The sequence below is a fragment of the Nycticebus coucang genome, chromosome 22 (assembly GCF_027406575.1).
Source record: "Nycticebus coucang isolate mNycCou1 chromosome 22, mNycCou1.pri, whole genome shotgun sequence".
Classification (NCBI taxonomy): domain Eukaryota; kingdom Metazoa; phylum Chordata; class Mammalia; order Primates; family Lorisidae; genus Nycticebus; species Nycticebus coucang.
This window is the reverse complement of record NC_069801.1, coordinates 18021543-18033573: the sequence shown is the minus strand read 5'-3', so window position 1 is coordinate 18033573 and position 12031 is coordinate 18021543. Positions and strand designations below refer to the sequence as shown.

Here is a 12031-nt window from a genome sequence, read left to right as displayed (position 1 = left end):
CATGTGCCCCTCACTTCCTCACCTTCATTTCTTTTGTTGAGCTCTAAAATCTGTTTTCTCTTATTTTGCAAATGTCACTCCACAAATTACTTCTCTTCATGAGAAATGGACTATAGGGTTTTTGTGTGTGTGTGTGTGGTTTTTGGCCAGGGCTGGGTTTGAACCCGCCACCTCCGGCATATTGGACCAGCGCTCTATCCCTTTGAGCCACAGGCGCCACCCGGAATATAGGTTTTTATATGTGGGTATAGGAGTATTTTTAATCTATAGTACAGAATTAAGCTTGACCTTTCCAGAAGAAACTGATCCAGTCTTAATTATGGCATTTCTTATGATCTACCTAGTTCAAAACAACAAAAATTTCCAAGTACAATACACTTCCCAGTAAAATGAAATTTTCATCAGTATTATCAAGAACTCAAAGGAAAATACAAATGTTAAGTCTCTGGCAAGGATTTATTAGGAAGCTTATTAGTCACAGTGAATAAAAGCCATGAAAAGAACTCAGAGATCTTCAAATTCTGGCAGTGAACTTACAACACTAGTTAGAAGCTAATAAACATTTACAAAGGTTCCAAGGGGGGATCTTAATTAAGTCTCAATCTTACCCCAACCAAATTACCAACAAACACAGAAATGATTCCCATGCTTTCCCTATATTGTTTAGCTAGGCAGTGGGAAAAATGACTTTCTCCCCAAGCTATTACACATCAGCAGGGGACTCCTGCCCTTCTAGCTAGAACCACGGAGCACTCATGTGTGACAGACAACTCCAAGCTAGCAACTTGACAAGAATGCTCAACAATGACAGGAAAAAGGAGCAAGCAGGAACAAATTTCTAGTTGGAGACCCTCCTGATGGCTAATACAAACATGAACCTGAGGCTTCAGAATGTTTCCTGCAGCCCAGAAATAGTTTCCATTTTTTAAAAACAAGTGACACAAAAATCCTGCCACAAAGCAACAATACACTTGCAATCCCATGGCCACATCCACTGGAAAAGCAAACATTATCCATAACTGCCAGATGCCACCCAGCCCAAGACCCGACTTCTACAGTGCCCTAGAAAACCACAATTGTCCCTCAGTATCCACACGACCCTCCCAGTGGTGTGGTATCTTCCGTAGGCCAAATTTCTGCAGCAAGCCTCAAAGTAAAAGCTTGGCAGAGGTAGTGGCAGCCAACTCTCTCTGGAGCCTCTTCCCTTTATCCTTCCCATCACGTAGTTGTACAACTTCACTGACACAGCGACTCTGTGGGAGCCTTGGCCAGCACTTAGGAAATGAAGTGTGTCTGTGGGGTAACCTGATGGACTTTGTGGTCTGCTGGGTTGGCTGATGCTTCATAATTGCAGATGGTCACCTCATGTCGGCGAAGCTGCAAGAAAACCAAAAGACTGGGTCAGCTAACCATTAAAGAACTGTCCTTTCCCAGACCACACACATTGGAAAACTCCCTTATTCAAGATCATTTCTAGAAGTCATCATCTAATATCACCCCTTTTCTGATACTTTTTATCTTGAAAAGCCTGCAAAGAGCATTATTTATGATTCATCTTTTTTTTTCTTTTTTCATGATTCGCCTTTTAAAGAGTAATTCCTCCTACTGCAATGGGGGTGCCATGAGAACAGGAACTTGCCTGTCTTGTTTATCAGTTTATCTCTGTTGCCTCAAACAGTAAAGAGCATCAAAATATACTGAAAGAAGGAAAGAACTGAAACGTGAAAAACTCAGTATGTATAAACTATATAATTTCAAGCCCCTTAAAAACACCAATGTCAAACGAGACCAACAGTTTGTAGAGAAGAAACCAGGAAAAACATAAGCAGCCTAGGACCAACTGATGTCCTACTTGCTCTTTCCCCTTCCCTGAAAGCTCCCACCACCAGTGTGCAGATGGAGAGAGAGAAAGAAAGAGATGACGGGCAACAGCCCTCCCAGCCCTATCTTACCTCAGTCCATTCTCCTCTCAGGCCAATATAAAAAACCTTTGTGGTATCTGCTCCAAAGTTTTTTGATATATGAATCGAGAGATGATACACATTTGAAAAACGAGAAATTCTAAAAGATGAAAGGAACACAGAGAGAAAACACAGGTTACATTTCAGTGAATATCTCACCATCATGTCAAACAACAATCTGACTCCAACTTGTAGTAAAACCCAGGCAAATGTCACAGAATATCTTGGATTCTTCCTTTTCATTCATCTCCTCTAGACGAGCAATTAATTCAATGAACATTTACTAAGCACCTGCCAGATTCTGTCAAGGGAGTAGGGATAGATGAATAATTTCTGCTCTTGCCCTCAAGGAAGAGGAATGAGAAATGCTGTGTAACTCAGCAAGGATTCTAAAGCATATTTCGTGTTGACTTTTTTCCTTTAGAAAAAAAGGAAAACTAGTGAAGAGGTAAGGTGATCTGTATAACTTGGCCTGCTATAAGCTCACTATGTATGCAAAGAAGAATTCTATAAACATCTTTCCTTAGACCTCCCTAGGAGCTCATTCAGATCTCATTCAGATCTGCCAATTGATTACAAGTTTTGGTGGGGGTTTTTTGTTTGTTTGTTTTTGAGACAGAGCTTCACTTTGCTGCCCTGGGCTAGAATGCCATGGCATCAGCCTCATTCATAGCAACTTCAAACTCCTAGGTTCAAGGAATCCTCTTGCCTCAGCCTCTTGAGTAGCTTGAACTATAAGTGCCTGCCACAACACCTGGCTACTTTTTTTTTTTTTTTTTGAGACAGAGTCTCACTTTACTGCCCTCGGTAGAGTGCCATGACATCACAGGACTCACAGCAACCTCCAGCTCTTGGGCTTCCGCGATTCTCCTGCCTCAGCCTCCCAAGCAGCTGGGACTACAGGCGCCTGCCACAATGCCCGGCTATTTTTTTTGTTGCAGTTTGGCCGGGGCTGGGTTTGAACCCTCCACCCTTGGTATATGGGGCCAGCGCCCTACTCACTGAGCCACATGCGCCACCCACACCTGGCTACTTTTTCTATTTTTAGTATAGATGGGGTCTTCCTCTTGCTCAGGCTAGTCTTGAACTCCTGAGCTCAAGGGATTTTCTTGCCTCAGCCTCTAAGAGTGCTACAATTATAGGTGTGAGACACCGTGCCCAGCCAATCACTTATAAGTTAACAAATCTATGGCTTCCACTAAATCTTCACCAAAAATAGACCAAGCTAAGGATCAAGCCTCCTCCACTATTCAAACTCATTCCCAATGATAAGAGAATGGCCAAAAATAAATGGCAAACTCTGTAAGCACCAATGAATACATGCTCTTTGCAAATGAGGGAGCACCTTCGTTCCCTAGAAGACATCACAGAGAATGGAAAACAGGCTCAGCGCTTACTTCGTAGCATACTCTAATTCTCCAGTAAGATCCCGGTTCAGACTAAAGGTCTGATCTGGCTCCCTTTCTGTATCATCAAAGGACATCTGTGGAATGTTCTTGTACCTGAGAAAGGAAAGAGAAAAAAAGTTTTAAAAAATGTGCACTATCATATTTTTCGTTTTTTTTTTTTTTTTTTGGGAGACAGAGTCTCTGTTGCCCTCAGGACAATGCTGTGGCATCATAGCTCACAGCAAACTGTTGGGCTCAAGCGATTCTTGTCTCAACCTCCAGAGTAACTGAGACTATAGGCACCCACCAGAACACCCGGCTATTTTTTAGAGACAGGGTCTCGAACTTGCTCAAGTTGGTCTCAAACCTGTGAGCTCAGGCAATCTACCTTCCTTGACCTCCCACAATGCCAGGATTACAGACATAAGCCACTGCACCTGGCCTTATGTTTTTCAGGTTTTCTTTCTTTCTTTTTTTTTTTTCAGAGACAGAGTCTCACTTTGTCGCCCTCAGTACAGCCGTGAAGTCACAGCTCACAGCAACTTCCACCTCTTGGGCTTAGGCAATTCTCTTGCCTCAGCCTCCCAAGTAACTGGGACTACAGGCACCTGCCACAATGCCCGGCTGTTTTTCATGTTTTCAGAACTTCCTACAGACTGCTCAACTGCCTCTGATTTTATCAAGAGGAGATTAAATTTGAAGGCCAAACTTTGGAAATGGCATTTTATTGGCATTTATATACAAATCTCTTTAATCTAATGAGAAAAGGGCTGAGAAGTGCAACACAACCCCATGGCATCTTTGAGTGGGTTACGATCACATGAGAAGCAATACACAAAGAGCTGGCTCAAACTAGGTCACGTACAGCAAATGCATGGAGAAAATAACCCACTCAGCACATTCAGACCGAGCTAAGGATGTTATTAAATAAAACAGCTTACTCATGGTAAAAAAATACATACTTTGGCAGAAACATGTTACACACAGATAAAAGATCAGGTAACCCAGTATTCAGGCATTTTTTGTGTCTAAAAATTACCCCCCACACTCAGTCATTTTACAGTTCTTAAAAAAATAAAACTTGGGAACTGAAAGAGCACAAAAAGCTACAACCTCTCATCAACCTTTACAAAGTCAAGGTAAAGCTGCCAGTGAAGAATATATTTTGTAAAATCTAAAAACACCAGCTGTCTCTATAACCCATAAATTCTCAAGGACTAAGCCACATATCCCCACAAACTCCAAGGTATTTAATTAACACACCCACACAGAAAGGGCCTAGATATTAGCTACAGCAAAATGCATATAATTTAAGAAAGCAAATGTCTGCTTCAAAGTGTTTCTAAGAATGATGCACAGCAAAAGAATAATAACAGTGAACGCTTATGGGCAGCATTATGAGAGGCAGTATAGCCCTGTGGTTAAAAGTAATGTCTGGAGCTAGACTTCTGTGGTTTCAGGCCTGGCTTTGTCACTTACCAGCTCTGTAAATTTGGGTCTGTTTCCTCACCTACAAAATGGGGTAGTGATAGTACATGTCATATAGTTGAGGTAAAGATCAAGTTCAATCAATTCTAGTGATGGCATTTTTTGTTTGGGGGGGTGGTTTTAAGACAGAGTCTCACTCTATAACCCCAGGCTAGAGTGCTGTGACATCAGCCTACCTCACAGCAACCTCAAAGTTCTGGATTCAAGAGCTCCTCCTGCCTCAGCCTCCTGAGTAGATGGAACTACAAGCACCCACCACAATGCCTGGCTAATTTTTCTATTTTTAGTAGAGATGGGATCTCGCTCTTGCTCAGGCTGGTCTTGAACTCTGGAGCTCAAAGTATCCTCCCACCTCAGCCTTCCAGAGTGCTAGGATTACAGGCATAAGCCATTGCCCCTGGCCTAAAAAAAGTTTTTACTGTAGGAAATTTCACACACAAAAGCTGAGAGAATCCCTATATGTTTAATCTGCAATTAACAAACTAGACCCGCACCTTTCCCCACTCACTAAAATTGATTCAAGATGAACAAAAGATCTAAATCTAAGGCATGAAACAATAAAAATCCTCGAAGAAAGTGTGGGGAAAACACTCAAAGGTATCAGCCCAGGGAAAGACTTTATGAAAACAACTCCAGTAGCAACTGCAACAATAATAAACAAATAACTGAATAGCTTCTGTACAGCTAACGAGACAACAACCAAAGCAAAGAGACAACCATCAGAATGGGAAAAGGTATTTGCATATTATGAACTGGGGGACAGAAGCTTGATGAGTAGACTCTACAGAGAACTCAAATTAAACAACAAAAAAAGAGCCAACAATCCCTTATGTCAATGGACAAGTGAGATGAAAAGAACCTTCTCTAAAGAAGACAGACAAGGGCAGCACCTGTGGCTCAGTGGGTAGGGCACCGGTCCCACATACCAAGGGTGACGGGTTTGAACCCAGCCCAGCCAAACTGCAACAACAACAAAAAAATAGCCAGGCGTTGTGGCGGGCACCTATAGTCCCAGCTATCAGGAGGCTGAGGCAAGAGAATCACCTAAGCTCAGGAGTTGGAGGATGCTGTGAGCTGTGATGCCACAGCACTCTACTGAGGGCAATAAAGTGAGACTGTCTCTAAAAAAAAAAAAAAAAAAAAAGACAGACAAATGGCTACCAAACATGAAAAAATGCTCATCTCGTCCCTAATTATTAGAGAAATGCAAATCAAAACCACCTTGAGATAGCACCTAACTCCAGTGTGAGTGGCCCACTTCACAAAGTCCCAAAGCTGGTTCAGTGCCCGTGGCTCAAGCGGCTAAGGAGCCAGCCACATACACCTTGAGTTGGCGGGTTCGAATCCAGCCCAGGCCCGCCAAACAACAATGACAGCTGCAACCAAAAAAAAAAAAAAAAAGCCGGGCATTGTGGCAAGCACCTGTAGTCCCAGCTACTTGGGAGGTGGAGGCAGGAGACTCCCTTGAGCCCAGGAGTTGGAGGTTGCTGTGAGCTGTGATGCCATAGCACTCTACCCAGGGCGACAGCTTGAGGCTCTGTCTCAAAAAAATAAAATAAAATAAACAAAGTCTCAAAGCTGCAGATGCTGGTGTGGATGTGGAGAGAACGTAACACTTTTACACTGCTGGTGGTACTGTAAACTAATACAACCTTTCTGGAAGGAAGTATGAAGAATCATCAAAGACCTCACATTAGACCACCCATTTGATCCTACAATCCCATTACTGGGCATCTACCCAGAAGAAAAAAAAATCATTTTATCGTAAGGACATGTACACCAAACTATTTATTGCAGCTCAATTTACAATTGCCTAATTGTGGAAACTACCTAAATGCCCACCAATCCAGGAACTGATTAACAAGCTGTGGTATACGTAAAAAAGAGGATGACTTACATCTTTTGTATTAACCTGGATGGAGCTGAAACACATTCTTCTCAGTAAAACATCACAAGAATGGAGAAGCAGGATGGTAACCATAGCTCAGTGGGTAGGGCACCAGCCACATACACCGAAGCTGGAGGGTACAAATCCAGCCTGGGCCAGCTAAAACAGCGACAACTCCAACAAAAAAATAGCCAGGTGTTGTGGCGTGCACCTGTAGTCCCAAATACTTGGGAGACTGAGGCAAGAGAATCACTTAAGCCCAAGAGTTTGAGGTTGCTGTGAGCTGTGACGCCACAGCACTCTCCCCAGGGCGACAGCTTGAGACTCTGTCTTTAAAAAAAAAAAAAGAATGGAAAAGCAAGAATCCAACATATTCAATTCTAATATGAGAACAACTGATGGTAGCACATGGTGGGGGGTGGGGGAATGGGGAAGCGGAGAAAGGGAAAGAGGTGGGGGATCACGGTGTGTGACACACCTCTTGGGGTGGGACACAATTATAAGTGGGACTTTAACTAACAATGCAAGCAGTGTAACCTGGTTCTCTGTACCCTCAATGATTCTCCAATCCTTAAAAAAAAAAGCAAGCAGGCTTGGTGCCCATAGCACGGTGATTATGTTGCCAGCCACATACATCGAGGGTGGTAGGTTCGAAACCCAGTCTGGGCCAACTAAACAACTGCAACCAAAAAACAGCCAGGTGTCGTGGTAGGTGCCTGTCGTCCCAGCTACTTGGCAGGCTGAGGCAAGAGAATCGCTTAAGCCCAAGAGTTTGAGGTTGCTGTAAGCTGTGACGCCACAACACTCTACTGAGGGTGACACAGTGAGACTTTGTCTCAACAACAACAACAACAACAAAAAAAAAAAAAACATCAGATCAAAAGTACTATTTCCTGACCAGGTGCAGTGGCTCACACCTCTAATCCCAGCACTCTGGGAGATGGAGGTGGGCAGATCGCCTGAGCTCATGAGTTCAAGACCAGCCTGAGCTAGAGCAAGACCTCATGTCTAAAAATAGTCAGACATTGTGGCGGGCGCCTGTAGTCCCAGCTACCTGGGAGATTGAGGCAAGAGAATGGCTTAAACCCAAGAGTTTGAGGTTGCAGTGAGCTATGATGTCACAGGGCAACCAAGTGAGACTCTGCCTCAAAAAAAAAAAAAAAAAAAAAAAAAAAGCACTATTTCCTTAAATTATTAAATATGTGAAATTTCATTTAAATTGTTGTTTCTGGGCGGCACCTGTGGCTCAACAGAGTAGGACACCGGCCCCATATGCTGGAGGTGGCGGGTTCAAGCCCATCCCCGGCCAAAAACTGCAAAAAAAAAAAAAAAAAAACAACTTTAAATTCCTGTTTCTAACATTCAAAAACAGTATCAATACCTTACATCTCTCCAAAATCCATTTAAACAATTTTTCAGACTGAGTCTCATTCTGTTGCCCTGGGTAGAGTGCAATGGCATCATCGTAGCTCACTGCAACCTCCTGGGCTCAAGCGATCCTCTTGTCTCAGCCCCTAGGTAGCTGGGACTACACACCATAGTGCCTGGCTAATTTTTTCTTTTCTTTTCTCTTCTTTTTTTAGTAGAGATGGGGTCTCTTTCTTACTCAGGCTGGTCTTGAACCCATGAGTTCAAGCAATCCTCTCACCTCAGCCTCCCAGAGTGCTAGGATTATAGGTATGAGCCACCAGACACAGCCGAAATGAATTTTTTTTCTTCTTTTTTTGCAAGGCCAACTGGATGTTTATGAATAAATGAGATTTTTTTAATGCAGTTCTTCCAGCAGTCAAAAAGCAGTTTTCTCCTTCTTTTAGGAAGGCTATCCTGGACTAAGGTAAGTCATCAAAAAGAGAGTACTAGCTCTGTATAGTTACTATACTAGAGGTATACAGAACTTTGCTAACTAAAGGCCAAACTCAGATGGAGGAATTCCATGTCAATGAAACACACGCAAAGATTATTAGTGTATGAATTAGCAAGGGGAAATTTTGAAGCAAACCCCGAGAGTAAAATCCATAAAGATCATGTGAGATCTGCAGTTGGTTTTAAGAAAAATGCAAAGTCATCAACAAATGGCATTTACAGAATGCTTTCTGTATGAATGGTGCCCTAGTAAGCACTCTGAAAAAAAGAGATAAATTATTGGTCTCAAAGATGCCTAATGTAAAAAAAAATCATTAATTCCAGAAGAGATATGTGTATTCTAATGCAAAAAAGAATCAAAATACTTTAAAAGGGAAAATATTAAACCCAGTAAAAATAAAAATGACATTATTTTAGATTAAAGTGTTACCAGAGAAAGAGAGGAGCTTTTTGAAAGCCTAAGCCCTTGCCACTTACAGTCTCATCTCAGAGGGGTGTGAGTCATCGTTCTCTCCCATTATAATGATGCCTTTGAGCTTGACATTGCCCGTAAATCTGCCAGAAAGCAAAAGAGAAGGTTGTAAAGCTGGGTTTGAATACTCACTTAACTATGTGACTCTGGGCAAGACCCTTCCCTTTTCTGGGCTTCAGTTTACTCATCTGTCAGACTTCTAGTAGAAAATTTCTAAGATCCTGTCTACCTCTGGCATTCTTCAAGTTTGGAAATTTACCTCCACTTCTAGTTATCATTCAACAAATACATCTGCTTCCAGTCTGCACCAAGAAAGCTTTCCTCCTCAAACCCACCAAAGTAATTTACCCCATTTCTAGAAAACAGATGTGTGCTCTACACAACCAATGAATGAATCCATCTGAGTGCGAATCTGGGTACAGCCTATTTGGCCTGAGGCAGGCACCAAGGAGATACTTACGGAATATTAAACAGAAGCTCTTCATCAGCATCACTTTCAACAAACTGGAGGGGATGGGGATGGGGGAGGAGAAAGCAACAAATATTTGCTGAGAGCCTACAATTTCAGGCATCTCCCACCCTGTTCTACAACTGGTGCACAATGCAAATTGTCAATCTTCCTTGGTTCTCTTGAAGCTAATCAGTCTTATCCAGTGTCCTAACAGCCACAGACCATCCAATGAGAAGGTTCTTAATGAGGAGCCCATGATGAATTTCCAGGGGCCAAGAGCCTCTTGAATTGTGAATTGAAAGACAGGTGCTTATGTGCTTATTTCTAGGGAGAGGGTCCATAGCTTTCAAATGGCTATCAAAGGAGACTGTCGCCCTTCAGCGGTAAAGAAAATGTGGTCTAGATAAGAATTACCCTTCATGGGCGGCGCCTGTGGCTCAGCGGGTGGGGCGCCGGTCCCATATGCCGGAGGTGGCGGGTTCAAACCCAGCCCCGGCCAAATTAAAAAAAAAAAAAAAAAAAGAATTACCCTTCATTTCCCTATGCTGGTCTTCAGCGGGTGATATGATAAGGCAGCCATAGGAACCAATAGACAAATGGAAGAGAAAACGCCCTAACGGCCACCCTCCCTCACTAACCACACGGCCCTGGAATAGAGCATTAGACTGTATAGAGACAAATCGCCCCTTTTTCCCTCTGAGCCTCAGTTTCCCCATATGCAAAATAGGGTGACTTGACCCTGTCCACCTCCCAAAAGGCTGGCAAGAGACCAGACACAGGAAAATGCTTGGCGACTGAGCTGTCATTTTTAACATCAGGAATGAGGCTGACGGAGAAGATGTGGACAGCCAGAGGCCCCACGCGGATCCCTCCTCGCCCGCCCGGAGTCCCGGCGGCCCACCTTGGAGCGGTCGGTCCGCTCTTCCCACGGCTTGAAGACGCCGCGGCCGCTGCCCTCGCGGCTCTCGTTAAGGCACTGTAGCCGCTCCAGGTCAATGCGCAGGTACAGGCCATAGTCCAGTCCGCGCTGCTCGGGTGGTTCCTCCCGTTCGGCAGCGCAGCGGCAGCCACCCCCACCGTGGCTGTGGCCGTGCGACATGGCGACGCCACCACCAGCACGTCCCCTCGGCCCCGCCGCCCCGCTAGTTCTGCTCCGCTCGGGCCGCCAAGCGCGCTGCGTCCGCCGCGTCGTAAAAAGCGCCGCTGTGCGGCGCATGCGCCTGGGAAGGGTAGGGCGGGGCTAAGAGGATTGAAGTTTGACGCGCGCCTCCAGGTGGCAGAATAAATGTTGACTGTTTCGGTCCTGGAGAGGGATGTTTTTGTTTTTGTTTTTGTTTTTTGTAGAGGCAGAGTCTCACTTTATGGCCCTTAGTAGAGTGCCATGGCATCACACAGCTCACAGCAACCTCCAACTCCTGGACTTAAGCGATTCTCTTGCCTCAGCCTCCCGAGTAACTGGGACTACAGGCGCCCGCCACAACACCCGGCTATTTTTTGGTTGCAGTTCAGCCGGGGCCGGGTTTGAACCTGCCACCCTCGGTATATGGGGCCGGCGCCTTACCGACTGAGCCACAGGTGCCGCCCGGAGAGGGATGTTTTTACTATTCCAGCTTCACAGATACGGAAACTGAAGAGCGTAGAGGTTAAACTAGTGTTCCGAGTGAGTGGTGGGGCTGGGATTCGAATCCTCTTCCCTCTGAGGCTAAAACCTGTCTTCTTTTCCTTGACCACCACGTTTCTTTGGAAGCTGATTGAGGAAAGTGTGCCGAACGATAAGACCTTAGAGACTAGAGAACACACCCTTATTACTGGCTCACAAGGCGTTGAGAGCTCCCTTTGGTAACAACTTTTTTTTTTTTTTAAAGATCATTTACTTTATTTATTTATTTTTATTTTTTTTTGCAGTTTTTGGCTAGGGCTGGGTTTAAACCCGCCACCTCCGGCATATGGAGCTGGCGCCCTACTCCTTTGAGCCACAGGCGCTGCCCCATAACAACTTTCTTGAGAGCGGGCTTACAGCTTGTGAGCACGGGCTTTGTGGACGGCCAGACCTGGAAACAAGTCCTGAGTCTACTACTGACCATGTGACTGAGTCATTTTTCCTATTCTGACTCCATTTCCTCATTGGTAAAGTGATAAGAATAGTATGTTTCCTAGGATCACAGTGAGTATTAAAGGAAATAATGCAATTAAAGAACTCAAGACACATGGTAGGCATTCAGTACCTCTTGGTTATTACAATCAAATCCAAGAGCTAACACTTAATAGCTGCCTAGCCTTGGGCAAGTGGCTTCACCTCCCTAAGGCTCTGTTTGACGCCCCCCTCAGTCGTGAAGGGATTGAACTAATCTTTATGTTCCCCTCACCATATAGTATTTCAGAGCAGTTTTTTCAAATGGCTGGTTATGACCAGTTAACATATCTTAAAACCTGTTTGGAGGATAGTTACTAACATTTAAACTGGATCTTAGGCTGAGAAGCGATGTGACCAATATTTTAAAACACAGGTGGCTGGGCGGC

General features: G+C 44.2%; 1 protein-coding gene across 1 annotated transcript; it reads right to left on the bottom strand.

Moving 5' to 3' along the window:
• Positions 1-437: 437 nt before the first annotated feature.
• PITHD1 (PITH domain containing 1) lies at positions 438-10711 on the bottom strand. Its single transcript, XM_053575139.1, has 6 exons — positions 10413-10711; positions 9521-9564; positions 9066-9143; positions 3359-3463; positions 1953-2061; positions 438-1377 (listed from the first exon to the last, which is right to left on the bottom strand). Exons 1-6 carry the CDS (start codon positions 10608-10610, stop codon positions 1276-1278), a joined length of 636 nt encoding a protein of 211 aa, XP_053431114.1. The 5' UTR covers positions 10611-10711; the 3' UTR covers positions 438-1275.
• Between the last annotated feature and the right edge of the window lie 1320 nt (positions 10712-12031).

What these genes read in the sequence shown, in the direction of transcription:
- PITHD1 (XM_053575139.1), bottom strand. Translation starts at nt 10,610, where the DNA reads ATGTCGCACGGCCACAGCCACGGTGGGGGTGGCTGCCGCTGCGCTGCC. An exon ending in GAGCTTCTGTTTAATATTCC is followed by an intron (nt 9,144 to 9,520) that starts GTAAGTATCTCC and finishes GCTTTCTGGCAG; the next exon opens with ATTTACGGGCAATGTCAAGC. An exon ending in GAATTAGAGTATGCTACGAA is followed by an intron (nt 2,062 to 3,358) that starts GTAAGCGCTGAG and finishes TTCATCTTTTAG; the next exon opens with AATTTCTCGTTTTTCAAATG.